This window comes from Leptosomus discolor, chromosome 23 (assembly GCF_034619465.1).
Source record: "Leptosomus discolor isolate bLepDis1 chromosome 23, bLepDis1.hap2, whole genome shotgun sequence".
NCBI lineage: Eukaryota > Metazoa > Chordata > Aves > Leptosomiformes > Leptosomidae > Leptosomus > Leptosomus discolor.
In genome coordinates this window covers 3,531,677-3,554,864 of record NC_141413.1, presented here as the reverse complement: position 1 = coordinate 3,554,864, position 23,188 = coordinate 3,531,677, and the positions used below count along the sequence as shown (strand labels likewise).

The window sequence follows — 23,188 nt, the reverse complement described above, 5'->3', positions numbered from 1 at the left end:
GTGACGTGGTGCAATCCAGGGGCCGGGGGGGGGGGGGGAGGGGGGGGGGCGTGGCGTGGCGTGGCGGTTCGTGGGCGTGGCGTGAACGGGCCAGGAGCGGGGCGTGGCCGTGGGCGTGGCCGTCCATGGGGCGGGGCGTTTCGGGGGCGGGGCGGAGGGCGGCTGCGGGGCGGTCCAGGTAGCGCCGGTGGGGCGGGGGGCGGGGGGGGGGCGGGGGGGGGCGTGTCCCGGTGGGGCGGTGGGGGGAAGTGGGCGTGTCCGGAGGGCGGGGGGGGGGGGCGTGTCCGGAGGGCGGCGGCGGCGGCGGCGGCGGCGGCGGCGCGGGGGGGGCCGGGAGCGGGCGCTGCCATGGCGCTGAACCTCAGCAAGAACGGGCGGGCGCTGCAGGAGGCCTACGGGCGGGTGGTGGCGGCGGGGAGCCCCACGGACTGGTGAGGGGCGGGGGGGGGGAGGGGATGGGCCGGGGGGGGGGGTGGGGGAGGGTCTGCAAGGGGAGATTGGGGGGTGCCGGGGGGGGGGGGGGTGGTGCCGGGGAGGGAGGTTGTGGGGTGTATGGGGGGGGGGGGTAGAGGGGGGGATCAGGATGTCGAGGGAGGGGGGGGGGGAGGAGGGGTTGGGGTGCCTAGGGGGGATCTGAGGGGTTGGGGATGGGGGGGGGGGGGTGGAAGGGAACCTGGGATGTGGCGGAGGGGGGGGTTGGGGGGGTTCTAGGGGGTGCGTGGGGGAAGGTTTAGGGCTGGGGGGGATGTGCGGGGGGAGGGGATCAGTCAGAGGCTGTGGGGGTGTCTGGAGGGGGGAATGGGGGGTGGATGGGGGGTGGGGGGTGTCTGGGGGAGATGGGGGGTGTATAGGGGGGTGTGGGGGAGTCTGGGGGGGTGTGGGGGGTGTAGGAGGGATCAGGGTATGGGGGGTGGATGTAGGGTGTATAGAGGGATCAGGGCGTGGGGGTGTCTGGGGGGGTGGGTATGGGGTGTCTAGGGGGGTGGGGGGTGTCTGGGGGGTGGGTGTGGGGTGTATAAGGGGCACCAGGGGTACGTGTGGGGGTGTCTGGGGAGGATGTGGGGTGTCTGGGGGGGATCAGGACGTATCCGGGACGTGGGGCAGGGGGGCCCTGTGGAGGTGTGTGCCTCGGGGGTGTCAGGGGGTCTGGGCTCCCTGGCTGGGCGCCGTGGGCACGGGGCAGCTTTTGGGGTGCACAGGAGAGGAGATGCTGAGGGGGCGTGAAGGTTTGGGGCGAGCGTTTCTCAGCGGGGCTGGACAAACCCTAAACCCTCGGCTTCTGGCTCGATTTTAGGGCTCTGTTCACCTACGAAGGCAACAGCAATGACCTGCGCGTGGCCGGCTCCGGAGGTGAGCACCTTGGGGACCGTGTCCCCCCCCCTCTCCTGGCACCTCCGGCCGAGGCTGGGGCTGTTTGCAGGGCTCAGCTCACGAGGGCTGGCTGGCTTTTGGGCTGGCTGGCTTTTGGGCTGGCTGGCTTTTGTCCCTCGCTGCTTCTGGTGACATCCAGCCTCCGCCTGCAGCAGCTCCCGCGGTGGGAAACGGCGGTTTTTGGGTTTAACCCCTGAGCCCGTTCTCACCCCTCAGCACCGGGGTGTTCAGTGCAGTTTCTGTGCGAGGGAAATAGAGAAGAGCCTCGGTGGCAGGCGAGGGAGGCGCACGGGGGCTCTGCCTTCTTCCCTTTCCTTTCCCTCTGCCTTCTCCTTCCCTTCCCTTTTCCCTCTGCCTTCTCCTTCCCTTCCCTTTTCCCTCTGCCTTCTCCTGCCCTTCCCTTTTCCCTCTGCCTTCTCCTTCCCTTCCCTTTTCCCTCTGCCTTCTCCTGCCCTTCCCTTTTCCCTCTGCCTTCTCCTTCCCTTCCCTTTTTCCCTCTGCCTTCTCCTGCCCTTCCCTTTTCCCTCTGCCTTCTCCTTCCCTTCCCTTTCCCTCTGCCTTCTCCTTCCCTTCCCTTTTCCCTCTGCCTTCTCCTTCCCTTCCCTTTTCCCTCTGCCTTCTCCTTCCCTTCCCTTTTCCCTCTGCCTTCTCCTGCCCTTCCCTTTTCCCTCTGCTTTCTCCTTCCCTTTCCTTTCCCTCTGCCTTCCCTTTCCTTTCCCTCTGCCTTCTCCTGCCCTTTCCTTCTCCAGCCCTTTTCCTTTTCCTCTTTTCCGAAGCATCCAAAGTTCAGGCCCTTGCACCTCTTTGCAGTCCTGAACTATTTTAGATCCGCAAGATGAAGGAAGGACCACGGAGCTGGTGTTTCCCAGCTTGCTGCTGCCGAAACACCTTTTCTTTCTTCGGTTCCCCGCTTCGTGGGACTTCTTTTTTTCTTTTTTTCCTTTTTTTTTTTTTCCCTCACCGGCTGCCAGTTCCCACCCAAACCTCCGCGATGCAAAGCTAAAGCTGTCGGAAAGCGACGCACCCGGGCAGGTTTCTCCGCTCGCTCGATTTGCATCCCCCCGGCCGCCTCCCCTCGCCGCCTGCCTGTCTCACGGGCCAGCGTTTCTCGCAGCCCACGGAGCTCTTGCGGTGGCCGCGGGCAGGTGAGATGTTTCTGGGCAGCTTTGCCGGAGCCGCCGTTGCGGGCGGTTTGGTGCCGCGGCTCTGCGTCCGACGGAAGGCTCTTGCCGAGCCGCCGATGGTGCCCACGCCGGTGGTAGCTGCTCGGCGAGTTTTGGGTGTAAATTAAAAGCCCTGCGCGGTTTTCAGGCTGGACCCAGCTGAGTTAGGCGCCGGGTAACGCCGGTACCGGAGCCCCGGCGGCTCCGCAGAGCTCTGCCTCTCCCAGCACTTCCCTTCGTGTCCTTCCGCGCCCGCGTTAAACGTTGACCCGGCAAACCCGCAGCCCCGGGGCCCTCCCGGCGCCTGGCGAGAGCTCCCGGCTTTGGACTTCCAGCCTGCAGCTTTTCTGCCAGGCTGGGAAACCGCCGGGCCAAATTTAGAGCCGAAGCATAAATATTTAATTGCCGAGAAGAAACCGATCTCGGGTCCTGCTGCAGCGCGGAGCGCAACGGGGTTTGTCGCTCGTTCTCTGCTTTTCAGGGCTCGGACAAACCAAGGAGGAGGAATCGTGGTCTGGGGGCATTTTTTTGAAATGAGAGCAGGCGCTTTTTTTGCCTTTTTTCCTCCTTTTCTGGTAGGTTTTTAGCCCGCCCGTCTAGCAGGAGCGATGCTGCGGTAGCGCTTCCCGCCGCTCGCCCGTCTTGCACCGGTTTTCCCCCTCTGCGCAGAGGTGGGGTCCCCCCCTTCGCCCCCCCCCAGCTCGTAGCTGAGAGCAGCCCCTGCAAAGACCTGCCTGGAGCTGGGTTTAGGAAAGCGGAGGGCGGGAGGTTCCTCCTGCGTGACCTTCCCCGGCGCCAGCCTCTTGGTTTCTTCTCCATTTCCCGTTTGACGAAGCGGGGCGCGTCGCAGCCGCCCCCGGACTCGGAAGGTGGGACAGTGACAAGGAGCAGCCCGTTCCGCCGCCGCTTCTTGGGACCTTCGTGATCTTCACCGAGCTGTTTGCCCGGCGGTGGAGGGAACCTGCGGCGTGGTTTCGTGTGGCAGAGTTTGGTTAAAGCCTCTGATTAGCCTGGGGCACGTGGGCATCTCCTTTCCCTTCTCCGTCGCCCCTTGACTCGCGTTACAGACCCGGGATCTTTCCACACGTGGGTTCGTGCTTGTGGCAGCAAAAGTCTGAGGAGGAAGAAGAACTCTGGGGATGGGGGGTGTGGGTGAGAGCGGGCTGAGGCTCGGCTCCTGCGCCAACGAGCCGGGAAAACCCGAGGGGTCTGAAATGCCGCGGGTGCAGGACAACTCCCAGTCTGACAGGAATCCTCTCCAGGGAATACTGAAGCAGCCAGGAGGCTGCAGGCTCGCCCCTTCCCACCCCGTGTACGCGCTCTGCCCGTCTTACACCACCTCCTTTCTCTCTCCCCCGGGGCAGATGGGGGCCTGGAGGAGATGGTGGAGGAGCTCAACAGCGGGAAGGTGATGTATGCCTTCTGCCGGGTGAAGGATCCCAACTCCGGCCTGCCCAAATACGTCCTCGTCAACTGGGTGAGTGGGGACAGGCCTCCACCTTGCCCGGGAGGAACCTGGGGGAGAGGAATCCCGGAGAAATCTCCGGAATCCTGGTTGCCGGCAGCCGGAACGTGGAATCCCCTCCACCGAGCTGCGGCACCGAGGACGGGCCGTGCCCACGGCAGGGGGTGCGGGGTCCGAACCCCGTGGACGCGGGCGGCGAGGCTTCGCTTCCCCGTGGCGTCTCTTTGGCCGCGCAGCTCGCCCCCGGCTCTGACCCCGTCTCGGCTGGGGCGAGTGAAGCCCTTGAGGACCAGCAGGAGCCCCGTTGTCCCCGGGCAGGGGGCTGGCCGCGTCCCTCCGAGCAGCGCTGGCTGCAGAGGGGGGTCTCCTCCGCCCTAAGCCCCCCTCGAAGCCCTCGCCGCGGGCGGTTCGCGGGCTGGGATCCGGCTGCTCTAAACCCAGCCTTTCGGGAACTTTCTGGCGAGCGGGCGCCGGTGGTTTCTCTTTGCAGACCGGCGAAGGCGTCAACGACGTGAGGAAAGGAGCCTGCGCCAACCACGTCAGCACCGTAGCCGCCTTCCTCAAGGTCTGCTCCCCCTTCCCTGCTTTTTTCGGGGGGCGCAGAGGCGGCTGCGGGCAGGACCGGGGCCGGGAGAGGTTGGGGAGGGACTCGGATAGCCCAGGAGCGCGAGGGGTGACCTCCCGTTCTCACCCGAGCCTTTTCCCTTCCCTCGGGAGCTCGGGGAGCGCGGACGGGGCTTCCCCAAAGCGGCGCGGTGGGGGCGGGCGGCTCCTGGAGCTGCCCCCTCACCCCCGGCGCGGGCTTTCGGCTGGCCCAGGGGGCTCACGTCACCATCAACGCTCGTGCCGAGGAGGACGTGGAGCCCGACCTCATCATGGAGAAGGTGGCCAAGGCCTCGGGGGCCAACTACAACTTCCACAAGGAGAGCAGCAAGTTCCAGGACTCGGGCCCTCAAGCTCCCGTGGTGAGTTGGCTCCCGGGGGGGTGTGTGTGTGGGGGGTTGTTCTGGGCCCCTCTGGGCTCGCAGTGGGGCAGGGGCAGAGCCTGGGACCACCGTCCCCCTGCGGGGGAAGGGGCTCCCCGTGCTTTGGCCGTGCAAGCACCGGTGGTTTTGCCCAGGGGCCGGTTCCTCTCTCTGGCTCGTTGCAAAGTGAATCAGGGGGCGGTGGCAGAGCCGAGGTGTCCCCCCCGCCACACCATAAGCCTGGGCTCTCCTCTCCGTAGGCCCCAAACCTTCCTCTTGAGCAGGGCTGATCCCCCCTCCGGTTCTCCTCAGGGTTTTAGGGCCACGCCAGCTCCAGCTTTGCCCTCTGCAGAGTAGCTGCGAGGCCTGGGGCTCCTCCGGGGCCGTGGCGCAGGGAGCAGGCGCCGTCGGGACCCGCTCGCAGATGGAAACTTCCCCCGGTGCTGCGAGGCCGGAGGCCTCAGCAACTTCCTTTCTGTCTGTGTGGAAATGTTCTGGAGGAAGGTGTTGGGGTTTTTTTTTTTTTGACACATCCCCCCCCCCCCCCCCCCCCCCCAGCAAGCGAGGTTTCTCAGCGGTGCGAAGGAGAAGCTCGGCTGCACGTGCCCTGCGACGCTTGACCCTGCTCCGGGGTGTGGGTGACGAGCAAACCCGAGCTCCTGCACGACCCGCTTTGCTGTGGCAGCACCAGGCTGCCCCCCCCTCCCCGCCCCCGCCTCACCCTTGGTCACTTCTTTGCTGGTTGCTCCAGCCTGGCCTCCCCCAACGCTTTCACGACTCGAGGCGAGAGGAAAACCGGGCTGGAAGTCCCTGGGTTTGGCATGGTTGGGCTCCAGCCAGCCCTTCTGCAAAGGCCGGGGCAAAGCAGCAGGTTGTAGTAACTTCGGCCAAAGCCCAGGCTGTGCCGAACGTGGGGCCGGGCGGGTTTGGCTGCTCTGTTCTATCCCAAAGTGTCTCTGGATTTTTAATTCTTCATCCTGACCCCCTTCCGTGGAGCCTTTCAAGGCAGCCCGCTGGCCCCTGGCTGTGTGGGGCTGGCTGCTTCGGCCGGGGGAAGGCCCAGAGGGTCCAACCCATCCCGTAGCAGCAGGAAAAAGCTGCCAAAAAGCCACGGGGACAAATTTCTGCAGAGGAAGGGCAAAACCCGGGGGATTGCTCCGTGCCTGCCGCTGACGTGTGCCGCCTTCTGCCTCCCCCAGGGCTCCGTCTACCAGAAGACGAACGCGATGTCTGAAATCAAGAGAGTCAATAAAGATAATTTCTGGGCCAAAGCTGAGGTGAGTGCTGCGGGTTCCCTCCAGCAGCCAGGCACGAGTAGGACGAGGCGTTCGGAGGCAGCAGGAGGTTTCTCCTTGGTTTTTCCTTCCCTCGCCTGGGCTCTCCTGCGGAGAACCTCGAGCCGTGCGGGGCTGGGCTGGCGGCAGGGACCCTGCTGCCCTGGGGCGCAAGGGAAATCAGCCTGGAAGAGCGAGGTGCGTTCTTGGCTCCTCTCGGATTGACTCCGGGCGGCTGGGACGGGCGCAGGGGTCGAGGCAAACTCTCTTTGGGCGAGGGGGCTGGTTTTGAGCTTTCTGAAGGCACCTCTCCAAGGCTGAACAGCAAGACAAGGCTGCTCTGGGTTTGCTTCCCAGGCAGGTTGCTTTACAGGGCCGTTTTGCCGTGGGTTCAGCCCTAATATCAAGGATTAGAGGGTCATTAGGAGCAGTCAGCGTGGCTTCACCAAGGGGCCGTCATGTTTAACCAACCTGATAGCCTTTTGTGAAGACACAACCAGGTGGATAGAGGATGGCAGCGCCGGGGATGTGGTTTATCTTGATTTCAGTAAAGCATTTGACACCATCTCCCGCAGCATCCTCGCAGCTAAACTGAGGAAGTGTGGTCTGGGTGACCGGGTAGTGAGGTGGGTTGTGAACTGGTTGAAGGAAAGAAGTCAGAGAGTTGTGGTCAATGGGACAGGGTCTAGTTGGAGGCCTGTATCTAGTGGAGTCCCTCAGGGTCGGTACTGGGACCAGTACTGTTCAATATATTCATCAACGCCCTGGATGAAGGGACAGAGTGACCCTCAGCCAGTTTGCTGACGATACTGAACTGGGAGGAGTGGCTGACACGCCAGAAGGCTGCGCTGCCGTTCAGCGAGACCTGGACAGGCTGGAGAGCTGGGCGGGGGGGGAAGGAACCTGATGAGGTTCAATACGGGCAAGTGTAGGGTCCTGCACCTGGGGAGGAACAACCCCACGCACCAGCACAGGCCGGAGAGCAGCGCTGTGGAGAAGGACCTGGGGGTCCTGGTGGGTGACAGGATGACCATGAGCCAGCAACGTGCCCTCGTGGCCAAGAAGGCCAACGGCATCCTGGGGTGTATCAGAAGGGGGTGGTCAGTAGGTGGAGAGAGGTTCTCCTCCCCCTCTGCTCTGCCCTGGTGAGACCCCATCTGGAATAGCGTGTCCCGTTCTGGGCCCCTCAGTTCCAGAAGGACGGGGAACTGCTGGGAAGAGTCCAGCGCAGAGCCACGAAGGTGATGGAGGAGGTGGAACATCTCCCTCATGAGGGTCTCTTGAGCTTGGAGAAGAGGAGACCGAGGGGTGACCTCATCAATGGTTATAAATACGTAAAGGGCGAGTGTCAGGAGGGTGGAGCTGGGCTGTTCTTGGTGATGGCCAGTGACAGGACAAGGGGCAACGGGTGCAAGCTGGAGCACAGGAGGTTCCACATGAACATAAGGAAAATCTTCCTTACTCTGAAGGTGGCAGAGCCCTGGAACAGGCTGCCCAGAGAGGTGGCGGAGTCTCCTTCTCCGGAGACATTCAAAACCCACCTGAACGCGTTCCTGTGTGACCTGCTCTGGGTGGTCCTGCTCTGGCAGGGGGGTTGGACTGGGTGATCTTTCCAGGTCCCTTCCAACCCCTGACATTCTGTGATTCTGGGTAATACGGGATGAACCTTCAGGCTGCAGAAGCGCTGGTGCCGTGTGCCCGGGGAGACGCCAGGAGCTCCGCAGGGCTGGCTGGGGGCACAGCGCGGCGTGCCAAGAGCTGGGTTGTTGGGGTTTTTTTTTTTCACTCTCTGAGCTGGCAGGATTAAACCCACGGCTCGTTGCACGTTTTCCCTTAGAAAGACGAAGAAAACCGGCGGCTGGAGGAGAAGAGGAGGGCGGAGGAGGAGCGGCAGCGGCTGGAGAGAGAGCGGCGGGAGCGGGAGCTGCAGGAAGCGGCGGGGCGAGAGCAGAGATACAAAGCGAGATCCAACGAAATCGAAGCCCAGAAGTGAGTCCCTGTCCCCGGCCAGGGTTTGTAGCGGTGCCCGGCGCCCGTCCCGCTCTCCGGGATCTCTCGGCCCTGCTCTGGGGTGCTGCTGTGCGCCCGTGTCACCCCCTCTTCCGAGCTGCCGTCCCCCCTCCAGCCCCTGCCTGCCGGCTCGCGCCCGCCCGTTCCCGGCTGCTGCGATTCCAGGAAAACTCCTGGAACAGACGGGATCCGCCTCGACAGGCTCAGCCCAACCGCCCCCGCTGCCGCAGGTCCCATCCTCCCAGTAGTCCCAGTGCCACCCATCCGCTCCTGCACCGCCTCGGAGCGGGGGTGAGGTTTGGCCCGGCTGGTCTGGTTGCCCTGGGGGCTCCCCAGCCACACCCTGGGCCGGAGAAAGCGTCATCCCCCTGGCCAAACCGCCGATAAGCTTGGCTGCTCGTCCGGCGTCATCCGTGGGTCCCCCTGCCCGCGGCTCCCGCCCCCCAGCCCAAGCCCTCCCCTTGCGGGGGGCTTCTGAAACCCATCGTTGAAGCCTGTGGCTACTGCCGGCGGGGTGCCGGTGGTCCGGGCTGGCTGGCGGAGGGCTCTGAGCCCGGCAGAGAGGAGGTGGTGTGTGCGGGGACCGGCATGGGGCTCCCTCTGCGGATTTCCTTCCTCCCGGCGCCCGGCGTGACCTCGGTGGGCGGCGGAGCTCGCCCCTGCGCGCGGCGGCGGGCACTGCCTTCCTGCCCGGGGCTCCGATGGGGACGTCGGCCCGGCCCCTCCGTGCGGCTGCTCTTGCCGTGCCCCTGAAGGAAGAGATTGCCCCAGTTTGGTCCCACTAGTTGAAGCAGCTCCTGCTGCTCTGCCCCTTTCCCCTTGCTGTTGCCCCCTGCCTGGCTCCGAGGGCGGCCTGTGGCTCCTTCTGTGACCCCGGGAGCGAGGGGCAACGTCCTTCCCTTGCTCCTTCCCTTGCTCCTTCCCTTGCTCCTTCCCTTGCTCCTTCCCTTGCTCCTTCCCTTGCTCCTTCCCTTGCTCCTTCCCTTGCTCCTTCCCTTGCTCCTTCCCTTGCTCCTTCCCTTGCTCCTTCCCTTGCTCCTTCCCTTGCTCCTTCCTTTCCTCCTTCCCTTGCTCCTTCCTTTCCTCCTTCCCTTGCTCCTTCCCTTGCTCCTTCCCTTGCTCCTTCCCTTGCTCCTTCCCTTGCTCCTTCCCTTGCTCCTTCCCTTGCTCCTTCCCTTGCTCCTTCCCTTGCTCCTTCCTTTGCTCCTTCCCTTGCTCCTTCCCTTGCTCCTTCCCTTGCTCCTTCCTTTCCTCCTTCCCTTGCTCCTTCCCTTGCTCCTTCCCTTGCTCCTTCCCTTGCTCCTTCCCTTGCTCCTTCCCTTGCTCCTTCCCTTGCTCTTCCCTCGCTCCTTCCCTCGCTCCTTCCCTCGCTCCTTCCCTCGCTCCTTCCCTCGCTCCTTCCCTCGCTCCTTCCCTCGCTCCTTCCCTCGCTCCTTCCCTCGCTCCTTCCCTCGCTCCTTCCCTCGCTCCTTCCCTCGCTCCTTCCCTCGCTCCTTCCCTCGCTCCTTCCCTCGCTCCTTCCCTGTGTAGCTGCATCAGGGTGAGGTCCCCAAAGCGCCCGTTCCTTAACCCCAGTTTGTCATTTGTCACCGCAGGAGGCTCCAGCAGCAGCAGGAGGCGGAGAGCAGGGACAAGGAGCAGCAGCAGTGGGTGAGCTTCAGTCTGGGCCCCCCAAGGCGAGGTTCACGCACCCCCCACAACGGAGGGGACTGGGGGGGGGGGCCGTGGTGCGGGTCGCGCTGCGGGCAGAGGCAGGAGGGTGACGCAGGAGCACCCGGGGCACCGTCACGGCGGGTGGGGGCCGTGGGAAGACCCACGGACACGCTGTGACAGGAGAGGTGCCACGGGCTGGTCCTCCAGGTCTCGTGCTCCATCCTCGATTTCCTTGGATGGGCTTCCGTTTCGTTGGGTCTCGCTTTACCCCTCCGCTCCCGCCGGCCGCTCCGCCCGCAGCCCCCGGGGAAAGCGGAGGTTCCGATTCCTTCTGGAGCCGAGCCTGGGGACGCTGGAGGGACCCAAGGCCTTACCCTCACCCCAGCAAAACCTCCTGCATCTCCCAGCTCCGAGGGGTTGCCTTCCCATTCCACCCTCCATCGCCGGGGCTGCTCCTCGGTCCCGTTCCTCCGGACCTGGAGGCGGGGGGAGCTGGGGAAGGAGGGGGCTGGCTCGGCGCCCCCCGAGGCTGTAGCAGCCCCTCTCTCGTGCTGCAGAAGGAACAAGCTGACGAGTACGAGGCCCGGCAGCGGAAAGGCTTCAAGAGAAGCGAGTCGGTGGAGAAAGCCCAGGTACGGCTGCCGGGAGCCCGAGGGGTTGGCTGGGGAGGTGCGGGGGGCTGCGTGGGCTCGGGCTCCCCACCCCGGGCTGCTCCCCCTCTCCCGGCTGCAGCGCCTCGAGCACGGGGTCGGGGGGCTCTTGGCCTTCGCAGGAGGCGGCGTCGCTGATCGCGCAGAGGGCGGTGAACCCCCGGGACATCTTCAAGCAGAGGGAGAAGGCGGCGCCGGCGGACGCGGGGGCGGCCTCGCAGCCAGGTACGGCGCAGGGGTGCAGCGGGCGCCGGGCCCCGGCCCCTGCGGGGCGTGCTGCCGGCGGAGGGGAGCGTGTGTTTGGGACGGGGGCGTCGCCCCTGGGGCTGAGCACGGGTGGCGCTCAGCGCACCCGGCTCGTGCGACGTTCTCCGTGGTACGGCTCTCGCCGCGGCGGCCGAGGCCGGGGTTTTCCGTACTTTGGCTCCGCTTGGGACGCTGAAATTTCAGGTTTGAGACTGCAGATTCAGTCTGTGAACGCCAGAAAGGGACCACGGGCACAATCGGTCCTGACTGCCCTAAACTCCACCCCGTTTTTGTGCCCTGGTTGAACCAAGCCGGAGCTTTCGAGCTGGTCCGTCCGCTAGAAACCAGGAAGCCCTGAAAACCAAAGCTGAAAGTGGCTGAGGAAGTCGCTGGGAGCCCGTGATATCCCCCCTCCTCGGCTCAGCCTCCTTGAAAGCAGCTTGAATTCATTTGGAATAAGCGCTTTTTAATTGGTGATAGGGGCGCAAACGCGCTCCCTTGGGTGAGGCGAGCCACCGGCGGGACAGGGCGAGATGCCACGCTGGGAAAATACCTCTCTTGCCGTTTAAACATCACGGGATTTCCCTCGTTTGTGCTGGTATTTGGTGGTTTTCGATGGAGGAAAGGGAAAGAAATGCCCCAGCACCAATAAAACCCGCGGGCGAAGGGTCGGCCGGCGAGTCGCGGCGCTTACTCGCCGCGGCGCTGGGCAGGGCTTGGCTCCTTGGCTCCGAGCCCTTTCGTTTCGATGGGGGAGATAACAGCAAATCCTTCCCTCCTGCGCTGGCTTCCTGCAGCGACCAGTTTGAATCGCCCCCCTCTCCCCGTTGCTGGTCCTAATACCTGTGAACTTCAGGGTGCCTCAAAAACCACCGTGGGGAGCGGCGGGGGGGCGTCCTCCAGCGACTCTTCCTCCCCCAAATGCTGGCGCTTTTTTTTTTTTTTTTGTCTTGGTTTGAAAAGACAGGTGTCTGTGGAGGAAGGCAGGAGCCTCCCTTGAAATGGAGAGTGCAACCCCCTTCCCTCCAAATTATTATAATTTTGAAATTAACGGGCCTTCAGGCAAAGATATGGGGAATAGGAATAACAGTTCTTTACTAATATATATATATATATAACACAAGGCAGGGAAAAACAAACAACCCCCTGGTTTACACTGACAGAGTCAGGAATACAACCTGACACCCTGTTAGGGTGGCAGTAGCAGTCCGATAAGATGCTGGCTGCAGTCCTCCTGAAGCGATGGATGTAGTTCTGTGGAAGCAGCGATCAGGCAAAAGGGTCTGGTCTTCCTCCGAAGGTCCAGTGGTCGGCAGGTAGCTCTTGTCCTCTGGAACTCCAGTGGGGGGAAAAACTCCTCTGGGAATCCAGTGGAAGAAAGGCTGCTAGGGTGTTCGAGATCTCAGTTTTTATTTAGCATGGACTGCTTGGCTCCTTCCCCGCCCCCCCCACCCCGGGTGGAGCATCTCACCATGGGATGGGGAGTCGTGAGGCAGTTCCTTGATGGGCCATGAACAGGAGATAGCCCAGGAGCGAGTTACCGATGGGTCAGGCGATAAGGCATTGTTGTGCCCATGAACAGGAGATAGTCCAGAGGGGGGAGGCAGGGAGCACCACCCCACCTGGTCTCAACAGCTCCTGAAGATGGTCATAGAATATATTTTTTTTCTTTTGGCACATTTTACACTGTAACCCAGGACATTTTTAAATTTTATTTTTGCTTGGCTGCTGTAACCCGTGGACAAACTTGTTTTCCCCAAGCAGGATTAGAGCTGGAAAATCCTGCTTAGGAGGAGAAGCGGGCGGTGGGTTCCTAAGGCAAAAAAGCGTCCGGCAGCACCCCTGGGTGACCAACTCCTGGGATTCCGGGGGAGTCACGGGGCTGTCGCCTGCCCGGCTCCTGCACCGCCTTTCCTTCCTTTTCCAGGCAAACTTCGCAGCCCTTTCCTGCAGAAGGAGGTGAACTCCGTGCCGGGTCCTGCCTCTCCCATCTCTCCTGCCCGAGATGCTCCCCCAGCCTCCTTCACCCCCTCCTCTGCTTGGGGGACGTCTCCAGCCTCTCCGGTACCCGCAGCAGGTACGTGGCTTTGCTTCCTTGCTCCACCGAAGCTTTTCGCCTCGCCTTTCCGAACAGGATCCCCCAAATCGGTCGGTAGCTCCTCGGCGGAGCGCGGGTGGATCTTTCAGGCCAGGAACCCGCCGGGTTTTGTCTCCAGCCGGAGAGGACGGGAGCGCGGTGCTGCGGGTGGGGAAGGAGGAGCGGTTTGGGTGGGAAGAGCGAGTCTGGAGGAGGGCTGGCTGCAGCCAGGAGGTCTCTCCGTGCACCCGTGGGTGGCCCCGAGGTGTTGCCGTGTCCCCGAAGGGCTGGGTGGTGTCACGTCCCTGCTGGCTTGTCCCCAGCTCGCCGGGCTGCTCGTCGCCCTGTCCCGAGCTCTGCTGCAGGGAGGTGGGAGCTGGGAAACGACCCCCAAGCTGCCGTTTCCCCCTTTAACACGCCCAAGTGTGCCTGGTTCAACCCCAACCCCCTCGAGTGAGGGCGCTCAGCGAAACGCTGCAGCCAGGAGTAGATTTGCTGTGGTGGAGCGAACCCAGCGGTTGTTTCAGAGCGGCTTGTGACGCTGCTGCCCCCGTCCACCCCAGTGACGGGGGGGCAGGGACGAGCTGGGAGCCAGGATGAGCTGGGGGCCAGGGACGAGCTGGGGGCCAGGGACGAGCTGGGGGCCAGGGACGAGCTGGGGACCAGGATGAGCTGGTGGCCAGGGATGAGCTGGTGGCCAAGGATGAGCTGGTGGCCAAGGATGAGCTGAGGGCCAGGGATGAGCTGGGGACCAGTATGATCTCGTGGCCGGGGATGAGCTGGGGGCCAAGGATGAGCTGGGGGCCAGGGATGAGCTGGGGATCAGGGACAAGCTGGGGGCCAGAGTTGAGCTGGTGGCCAAGGACAGGCTGGGACCAGGGACATGCTGGTGGCCAAGGATGAGCTGGGGACCAAGGACAAGCTGGGGGCTGGGGACGAACTGGGGACCAGGGATGAGCTGGTGGCCAAGGATGAGCTGGTGGCCAGGGACACACTGGTGGCCGTGGACGAACTGAGGGCTGGGGACGAGCTGGGGACCAGAGATGAGCTGGGGGCCAGGGATGAGATGGGGATCAGGGACAAGCTGGGGGCCGGGGATGAGTTGGTGGCAGGGGACGAGCTGGTGGCCAAGGACGAGCTGGGGACCAGGGACAAGCTGGTGGCCGGGGACGAGCTGGTGGCCAGGCTGGCCGAGCTTGGGCGGTCCCCAGGCTGCAGCCACCACTAGATGCTGCTCTTGGCCCGGGTCTCTCCCCGAGCCTTCCCCGTCGCGCTCGGCGCTCCCCGCGAGGAGCAGCTTGGAAATGGCTCGTCTGGAGCGAGACCCTGGGTCTCTCCCTTCTCCTTCGGATCGTTCCCTAAGCCCCTGCTCGCCCCGTGCCTGGATTCCTGCCTGCTGGACCCATCCCCTCTGCAGGGCAGGGCATGTCCAGCTCCTGGCACGTTGGTGGCACCTCAGCCTGGGGCAGGGATGGGACAAGCGAGGGGACAGGGAGAGGTTTCAGTGACGGACGCCGTGGCGAGATGCCGTGTGTTGCTGCTGCAGGGCAAGACTCCGGGTACAGTTCAACCATCCCGGCTTCCCACGGGGAAGAGGCGAATCTGTACGAGGAGCCGCCGGACCCCTCGGCCATCTACGAAGAACCCCCTCAGGTGGGTGCACGGGGGAGGACAGAAGACCCTGGGGAGGGGGACAAGGGCCCCCGAGAGCTGGCCAGGATCCTCGTGGGAGAGAGCGTGGCTTTGCCTCACCTTTTAGGAGGAGGCTGGAACCTTCTTAGGAGCTTCTCGTCCCTCTGGGTGCTCCGAGGAGGAACCGAGGAAGCCCCGAGCTCGCACGCTCTCAGCCCCCGTCCGCCCGGCGGGGGGGTGCCGCCGCGTCCCTTCCCGGCGAGCGGCGCTGGCGCTGAGCCCCCGTCACCCCTCCCGCACCCCGGGTGTCGCCGTCCCCATCCCTGGAGCCGCGGGAGGGGGCGAGGGGAAGACGAGCTCAGCCGCCTCTTTGCCTGAGCCCTTTCTCCTCCTTCTCCTGCCTCTTTGCACGCCCAAAAAGCCGCGGGGCCGGCGCAGCCCGGCTGTCCTTGGCGCGCTCTGTCGCCTTCTCCGGCGCCTGGCGGCGGGGCTGTGTCGTGCTGCGGGGTTTCCCGTGGAGATGGGGTGGCCGTTGGCTTCCCTCGCCTCTCTTCATCCGTCTTGTCGCCCCCCTCTGCCCCAAAACCATAAGAATTTCAAACATCCTGAGCTTTCTCGACCTTGAATTTGTCTGGAAGTGCCCGGCTGGTTCAAAAGGAGCGGGAGAGCGGCCGAGCGATTGCCTCAGCCTTTCCCTACGGAAAACCAGTAAAAAGCAGCCAGCTCAGGTCTCGAAACAGGAATGCGAGAGAAACGCTGGGGAAACTGGAGTGGGAGCTGGTGCAGCTCCAACGCGGGGGTGAGGAACGGCTGCCTGCCGCGGCGATCCCAAGGGATCGACTTCCAGAAGGGCTGGCGGCGGCTGCTGCCCGCCGGTATCTCGGTGCCGGCTGCCGGGCCGGAGGTCTGCGAGCCCCGCCGGCGAGCCGGCCGCCTGCCCCCTTCGCTGCGCGTTCATCTCCCGGCGGAATAAACCCCCAGAGGCAGCGGGTGTATTCGGGGGGGGGGGGAGCCCTGGGATCTCTCCCCGGGGCTCGGGGGGCGCTGATGGAAACCTCGGGGTGTCGCAGGGTGTCGTGCTCCTCCCTCCCGCTGCTCTCTCCTGCCGTTCCCGCTGTGCGACGCCTCCCGATCCAGACGGGGAACCCGGCGGGGCTGCGGGGAGCAGAGCAGGGGGGGCCACGTGCACCCCGGGTGTCGGGGCGGCGAGACCCGGGACCGCCGACCCTCGCTGCCCGGCTCCTCCGCCGACCCTCGCTCCTTTCCTCCCTCTCCCCTCCCTGCAGGAACCGGCCGACGACGCCAAATACGACTATTCGGTGGAGTATGAGCAGCCGCCCGACCTGGCGGGGAAGGGGCTGTGTGCCCGGGCCCTCTACGACTATCAGGCTGGTAAGACCCGCAGAGGGTTTCCCTCCAAACTGGGAGCCCCAGTTGACGGCCCTTCCCGGCACTCTGACGGGGAGCGATGCCGGCGCTGAGCCCCCCCCGTCGCCTCCTCCCGCGCCGATCGCTCCGGGGGGGTGTGTGTCCCTTTGTCTGGAAGGTTTGCTGGGCCCAGTCTGTTCCCAGCGAGCCGGACTGGAGGCATCGCCCATCACCCCGCCGGATAAAGCACCTTCCGCCCCCATCGGGAGCGGGAAGAGCAGGCGGAGGAGGCCGTCGGCTCCTCTTTTTATTCCCCCCCCGCCCCGTTCTCGCTGTCTTCCCTCCGCTGCCTCCTGCCTCCGAGCCCCTTTTCCCCAATTATTCACATATTTTAGTTTACTGGGACCCCCGGGCGTTCGCCGCAGCGCCGGGGCTGAGCTGCCTTTGCCTTTTCCAGCCTTTTTCCAACCCGCTGTGCAAAACGCTCGTCGAGGGGTTCGGGCGCAGCCCCAGGGAGGCTGACGGTGTCACCGACCCCTTTTTTGAAGCGAGGGGGTGTCCGATGGGGGGGGGGGGGGGGGGGGCTGCGTGCCTGGCCCAGCATCCCGGGCCAGCGGAAGGCTCCCAGTATCTCCAGCTGTGCTGGGGGGGGGGGGGGGGGGGGGTGTGTCGGGGTTGGTTTAACCCCCTTCCCTCGCTCCGTCTCCTTCCAGCTGATGACACCGAGATCTCGTTCGACCCGGAGAACATCATCACCAACATCGAGATGATCGACGAAGGCTGGTGGCGCGGCTACGGCCCCGACGGCCACTTCGGCATGTTCCCTGCCAACTACGTGGAACTGATAGAGTGAAGGGGGGGGGGCGGGGGGGAAGCTGGCGGGGGGGGGGGGGGGGCTGCGGGGACCAGAGCCGCTCCGTCCCCTCCCCGGGAGCCTGGTTCTTCCAAACCATGTGTGGCTTCTAGTTCTTCTTTATTTTTTTGGTTCTCTCCAAGTGAAGTGCCATTGCCTCGCTCCCTCGGCAGCGGGGCTGACCCAGGCGCCGCTCCCCTCCGCCCTCGCCCACCCCCAACCCCCGCCCCCCCACCCCGTAGCTGGCCCGGGGTCGGGCTGAAGGGGTGCCATCCCATCCTGAGCCCCTCCAGTGCTGGTCTCCCCCCCCCCCTTCTCCCTTTGGGTTCGGAGCGTGAATTCTCTCTCAGGGCTGAAGGATGGGATGACAAACCCCTTAACGGGGCATTTTCAGGGAACAAGTTGCCTCTTTCCCCACCCCCTCCGTGCTCCCTCCGACCCCGTGACCACGATGGGGAAACCGCTTGCCCCGTTTCGGCTCACCAGCTTGATTTTAGCAGCCCACAGGGGTCTGACGTCACCCAGAGAGCCGAAACCCGGCTCCCCAGCGTCGCCACCGGTCTTTCCTCCCTGCTGTCCCCCCCCCCGAAGGCGTTCCCTCTCCCCAAACCACGTTTCGGGGATTTAACTCGCACGGGAGCGAGTTCCCCCGGGGAGAAGATCCAGCGAGGCCAAAGTGGGTGATTTGGGTTTATTTTTTTAGCAAAACCTGCGAGCGTGGGATCCCTCCCCCACCCCTCCCTCACCCCCAATTCACTGTGAACAAGGAAGAGCCCAGCCCAGCCGCCACCTTCCCCCTCCCGTTGAGTTTCTGCCCTGGGTGTTGCTTTAGAAGTAACAGGAGAGGTCGGGGTTCGGAGAGGCCGGGGCGGGGGGGAGGTCCCGGCTCGCCCACCCCTCCCGCGGGCACCGGGGGACACGGCAGCTCCTCCGAGCCCGTTCCCCGGGGGTCCCGTGGGCTCCTTCCCCACCGCCGGCTCCTCCCGTGTCACCCCCATCCCTCCCAGCAACAATAAAAGGGCTTTTCTTTGGTGACGGACGCAGCAGAATCCGGGCGTGCGATCCCGGGTGGGAATTGGGGTGAAATGCCGGAGGTTTGGTGCAAAGCCTCACCCATTCCTGACGGCGGCCGTGAGCACTAACGAGAAATCTTGTAATGAGGCGAAGCCGAGGCGCACGTGGGAGTCCCCACAACGGGTCACCGTGACCAGGCTCGTGCTCCGGAGAGGGGAGCGGATGCGGGGGGTAATTGGATAAATAATTAGCCCCGGCGCTAATTAGTTGGGTCTGATGAGGGAGGGAGGGCGGGTCGGGAAAGCAGCCGGAGGCAGCGACCGGCAGAAATGAGCGGGGGGTCCCGGGGCGTGGGTGGCCCCGGGCGCGTAGAGGGGCTTTAGGAGTGGGTTTGGGGACACTGGGGGTTTGGGGACACTGGGGGTTTGGGGACACTGAGGACGTCGGGGGTGCGGGGGCTGTGGAGATCACAGCAGGGTGGGGACATCGAGGACGTGGAGGCTGCGGGGACATCGGGGTGAGGGGACCTCAGGGACGGGGGGGACACTGGGGATTTGGGGATAGGAGGGACTTGGGGACGTGGGGGATGGTTGTGGGGACACTGGGGACGCAGGGCTGGCAGCCAGGCGGTGCCACAGGCCATCCCCCACCTTTCCCAGCCACGTCACGGTCAGGTGCTCACACAAAGACCGGGGCTCCCCGGTCACCTTGGCACCCCTGGGTGCTGCCAGCCCCTGGGGACATCGCACGGCAGCCGGCATCCCCCCGTGGGGCAGAGGTCTGGTGCACCCATGACACGGGTGGCCCTGCAGGATGCCACGTGGGGTGGCATCACGCCGGGGTGCCGGGGACACCTGCCAGGCCCCCCCCTGCTGCTGTAGCCCTGTCTTCATCCCCTCTTGTCCCCCACCCTGCCCGTGTCCCCCCTGTCCCCAGGGCTGGCACGGCACCCAGAGCGGCGAGATGCAGGACTCGGCACCGTCCCTTTATTCACCAGGGCAGGGGATGGGCGAGACGTGTGGGCACGGGGGTGGCCTGGGGACAGCGTGGGCCTGGGGACAGCGTGGGCCTGGGGACAGCGTGGGCACGGAGATGATGGGGCACCGCGGCGGCACAGCGTGGGCACAGGGGTGGCGCGGGCACGAGGAGCACGGCGGTGAGGACACGGAGGTGACAGAGGTGCCGCAGCCGTGAGGGCGGGGAGACGGTGTTGGCACAGAGTGGGCACGGCACGGGCTTGGGGACGGCGTGGGCAAAGGCACGGGGGGTGGCACGGGGTGGCGTGGGCTTGGGGACGGCACGGGGTGGGGGTGGCCTGGGGATGAGAATGACACGGGGATGGGGTGGCACAGGGACGGCACGGGGACAGCTGAGCAGGGCGCAGGCGTTGGCAGGGAGCTGGCACAGCCGGCACAAGGCTGGTGACACCCTGGGCCGGGCACTGGCCCCGTGGCCACCCGCTCCCTTACTTCCAACTGGTGAAGAACTGCTTGAAGAGGGGCGTCTCGCGGCCCTGGGGCAGGATTTCCACCTGTCGGGACAGGGACAGGGAGGCGACGGGGACCGGGACAGGGTGATGTCACCCGTGCCAGCCCCTGGGCACCCCTCGCCGCCTGCACCCACCTGTGTCCGGGGCGGGTGGCCCATGCGGGCGATGACCTTCTCGGCCACTTCCAGGGCCGCCTGGCGCTCCCGCTCGTTGGCCTTGCGCCCTGCGGATGGCGACGTCAGAGCCACGCTGGGGGTGGCCCCTGTCCCCATGTGTCCCCCCCCCGTCCCCGTCCCCGTCCCAGGGCACCTTTCCAGACGTAGACCTTCCCCCCCGCGCCGTCGTCCAGCACGAAGCAGTCGTCGGAGCAGAGCAGGCTCTGGCTGAAGGGGCTACTGGTGGCCACCTGGCTCAGGTCCATGCGCCCCGTCGCGTCCGACACCTGCCCACGGACGGGACGTCACTGCGAGGCCACCCTGGGGTCCCTTGGCCCTGCCCAGCCACTGCAGCATTCCCCATCCGTGCCCGGCCCCAGGGCCATCACAGTGTCCCCTGACCATGCCCAGCCCCATAGACCCCTTGGGGCCACCATGGTGTCCCCTGACCATGCCCAGCCCCATATAACCCCTGGGGCCACCATGTTGTCCCCTGACCATGCCCAGCCCCATAGACCCCTTGGGGCCACCATGGTGTCCCCCAACCATGCCCAGCCCCATATAACCCCTGGGGCTACCGTGGTGTCCCTTTGGCCATGACCAGCCCCATAGACCCCTTGGGGCCACCATGGTGTCCCCCGACTATGCCCGGCCCCATATAACCCCTGGGGCCACCATGTTGTCCCCTGACCATGCCCAGCCTCATAGACCCCTTGGGGCCACCATGGTGTCCCCCAACCATGCCCAATTCCATGTCCCCTGCTGGGGCTACCACAGCATCCCTTAGCCATGCCCAGCAACAGGGCCACCATGGTGTCCCCTGGCTATGCCCAGCCCCATGACCACCACGGTGACACTCAGCTCTGTCCAGCCCTGGTGCCACCGTGGTGTCCCACCCCGGCCTTGCCTTGTAGAGGACGGCTGCCCCCGCGTTCCTCTGATCGGCCACGACGTCCTCCTCGGGGCTGCCCTCCTGCAAGGTGGGCTTGGGGCCCAGCACCTGCCGGGTGAAGACACAGGGGGTGTCACAGAGCCACCCCGCAGGGACACTTGTGTCCTCCAGTGGGGACGTTGGGGTCCCGGCGCACCTGGAGCATCTCAGGTGGCTCCTCGCCGTCCGCCACGATCTCCAGGCGAGCCTTGCCGCTCCGCTCGCCGTCCCGGATGGCCGCGGCCAGCTCCTGCGCCCGGCTGCGCTCCAGCATGTTGCACCTGGCCCCGCACCAGACGAAGAGGGTCTGGGGACAGGGAGAGAGACCCTGGTGATGGAGCCACCCCATGGTGACCCCCCCCAACCCACCGCGCCCAGGCAGAGGATGAAGCAGTCGCTGGCGTTCAAGCTGCTCCAGGGAGATGCCCCGATGGGCAAATGGAGACCCCAACAGATGGACCCCCAGATGGACAGATGCACCCCTAGATGGGTAAATGGCTGCCCCAACGGACGGATGGACCCCCAGATGGACAGACGGACCCCCAGATGGGTAGATGGCTGCCTCAATGGATGGATGGACACCCAGATGGGTAGATGGCTGCCTCAATGGATGGATGGACACCCAGCAGGCCAGCCAGCCACCCTAGGGACAGGGGGACGCCCCAGCTGATTGATGGACACGCCAAGAGGCAGCCGTACAGAAGGACAGACAGACACCCCTGTGGCCAAAGGGGTGGCTGGACACCTGCAAGGACAGACGAACAACCCAACAGACTGATACTCAGGAGGACAGATGGACGCCCCAGCAGACAGACACCCAGAAAACCAGGAGGACACCCCTATGGATGGACAGACTCTGACAGCCCGATGGCCACCCCCACGGATGGCCACCCAGCAGGACAAACAGCCAGCCCTACGGATGGACCGAGGCCCCAACGAAGAGGGAGACACCCCAACGAGCTGATGGGGTGTCCAACGAGCTGATGGGGTGTCCCCCAACGAAGATGGACACCCCAGAGGACAGACGGACACCCAGAAGGACACGTTGCGCTTCGCCCCGCACCAGGCCAGAAGGACGGTGGTGACGGGGCCGCCCACCTCGCCCAGGTCGAGGATGAAGCAGTCGCCGGTGTTGAAGCTGCCCCAGCTCGGGTCCCGCTCGCTCGCCCGGATGTTCTTCTTGCCCTTCACCTGGTAGAGTTTGCGCACGGGGCCGGCGCCGCCGCCGGGCCGGGTGGGCTTGAACGCCGAGTCCACGCCGCCCTCCTGCCGACACGGGGGGGGGGCTGAGGGCCTGGCGGGGCTGCCCAGCACCCGACGGGGATGACAAGCACCCAGAGGTGATGCCGAGCACCCACCAGGGAAGGTGAGCACCCGGCAGAGGTACTGAGGACCCAAAGGGGATGCTGAGCGCTCGGTGGGGTGCCCAGCGCCCAAAAGGGATGACAAGCACCCAACCCATGCTGATGCTGAGCGCCATCAGGGAGGCTGAGCACCCAGAGAGGATGCTGAGCCCCATCAGGGATGCTGAGCACCCATCAGGGATGCTGAGCACCCGGAGAGGACGCTGAGTGCCTGGTAGAGGTGTTGAGCACCCAGCAAGGATGCTGAGCACCCACCAGGGAGGCTGAGCACCCATCAGGGAGGCTGAGCACCCATCAGGGAGGATGAGCACCCGGAGAGGACGCTGAGTGCCTGGTAGAGGTGTTGAGCACCCAGCAAGGATGCTGAGCACCCATCAGGGAGGCTGAGCACCCATCAGGGAGGCTGAGCACCCACCAGGGAGGATGAGCACCCAGAGAGGACGCTGAGTGCCTGGTAGAGGTGTTCAGCACCCAGCATGAACGCTCAGCACCCATCAGGGAGGCTGAGCACTCGCCAGGGACACTGAGCACCTACTGGGGATGCCCAGCACCCAGAGGGGGGTCCCACACGCTCAGTGGGGAACAAGCAGGGCCGTGAGGGTGCTGAGAGCTCAGGGGTGATGCTGAGCACCCATCCGGGATGCTGAGAGCCCGGTCGGGATGCTGAGCACCGGGAGCCCCCTGAGCACCCCTCAGGGGGTGCCCAGCACCCGTACCTGGTAGGTGACGCCGCGGGGGAAGTACTCCATGAAGACGTCGGACTCGTTGCCCTGCACCTCGCGGTGGGTCACGGGGCGCTCGCCCAGCAGCGCGTTCAGCTGGGTGGAGAGGAAGGCGCAGGCACCCTGCTCGTCCCGCGAGGAGTCCCGGCCTGCGGCGGCCACCAGCGCTGAGCTCCCCCATCCCACCACCGAGCCCCCTCCCGGGTCCCACTGCCACCCCCCTGTGTCCCCACAACCCCCCCCCCCCCGCCTCAGGGCTCACCCATCCAGAGGTGGAGGTGGGCTTGCTCCTCCGGCCCGTTGTGCAGCACCAGGTAGGCGTCCCCCGAGAAGAAGACACCCCACGTCGCCTTGGGGACCTCCACCGGCTGCAGCTTCTCCACCCGCCAGATGTGCAGCCCCGGGAGGGTGGCGTTGGGGCCGAAGGGGGAACCGCTGCGGGACAGGGGGGTGGCGTGAGCTGGGGTGGGGTGGGGGGGCGGGGGGGGGAAGGGGGGGAGGGGGGGTGGTACCTTTTGGGGAGCGCGGTGTACATGGCGTCGGGGCGGTGGTGACGGGTGGGGTGGATGGAGCTGTGGGTGGGGGGACACCATGAGATGGGCGGCACAAGGGATGGAGAGCCCGGAGGTCAGGGACACCCCAACAGGGAGCTGGATGCTGCGATGGACGCCCAGAAGGGCAGATAGACACCCCGACGGACAGACGGACACCCAGAAGGACGGACAGATGCCCCGACAGCCACCCAGAAGGACAAGGGGACACCCCAATGGACAGACAGACAGACTT

At 65.3% G+C, this 23,188-nt stretch overlaps 2 protein-coding genes across 4 annotated transcripts; one reads left to right on the top strand and one right to left on the bottom strand.

Moving 5' to 3' along the window:
• The first annotated feature begins 348 nt into the window (after positions 1–348).
• On the top strand, positions 349–16,727 carry DBNL (drebrin like). Its single transcript, XM_086477093.1, has 14 exons — positions 349–431; positions 1,295–1,350; positions 3,899–4,011; positions 4,490–4,564; positions 4,818–4,964; positions 6,164–6,241; positions 8,076–8,227; positions 9,844–9,898; positions 10,459–10,533; positions 10,674–10,776; positions 12,725–12,874; positions 14,421–14,527; positions 15,793–15,898; positions 16,588–16,727. Exons 1-14 carry the CDS (start codon positions 349–351, stop codon positions 16,725–16,727), a joined length of 1,440 nt encoding a protein of 479 aa, XP_086333219.1.
• A 2,479-nt stretch (positions 16,728–19,206) lies between these two features.
• CAPG (capping actin protein, gelsolin like) lies at positions 19,207–22,950 on the bottom strand. Of its 3 annotated transcripts, none has more exons than XM_086477097.1 (9): positions 22,915–22,950; positions 22,665–22,837; positions 22,397–22,551; positions 21,415–21,582; positions 20,474–20,623; positions 20,293–20,385; positions 19,540–19,672; positions 19,365–19,453; positions 19,207–19,272 (listed from the first exon to the last, which is right to left on the bottom strand). In XM_086477097.1, exons 1-9 carry the CDS (start codon positions 22,935–22,937, stop codon positions 19,207–19,209), a joined length of 1,050 nt encoding a protein of 349 aa, XP_086333223.1. In that variant the 5' UTR covers positions 22,938–22,950. The 3 variants fall into 3 exon arrangements, with proteins under 3 accessions (XP_086333223.1, XP_086333224.1, XP_086333225.1); XM_086477098.1 differs by having other exon boundaries at positions 20,510–20,623; XM_086477099.1 differs by lacking the exon at positions 20,293–20,385.
• Positions 22,951–23,188: the final 238 nt, after the last annotated feature.

Bases quoted from the DNA above. Each gene is read 5' to 3' on its own strand.
- DBNL (XM_086477093.1), top strand. From the start codon at position 349: ATGGCGCTGAACCTCAGCAAGAACGGGCGGGCGCTGCAGGAGGCCTAC. The intron at 432-1,294 runs GTGAGGGGCGGG...GCTCGATTTTAG, and splicing joins GCGGGGAGCCCCACGGACTG to GGCTCTGTTCACCTACGAAG. The intron at 8,228-9,843 runs GTGAGTCCCTGT...TTGTCACCGCAG, and splicing joins AACGAAATCGAAGCCCAGAA to GAGGCTCCAGCAGCAGCAGG.
- CAPG (XM_086477097.1), bottom strand. From the start codon at position 22,937: ATGTACACCGCGCTCCCCAAAAG. The intron at 20,386-20,473 runs GTGCGCCGGGAC...TTCACCCGGCAG, and splicing joins AGCCACCTGAGATGCTCCAG to GTGCTGGGCCCCAAGCCCAC. The intron at 19,673-20,292 runs GCAAGGCCGGGG...GTCCGTGGGCAG, and splicing joins GGGCAGCCGTCCTCTACAAG to GTGTCGGACGCGACGGGGCG.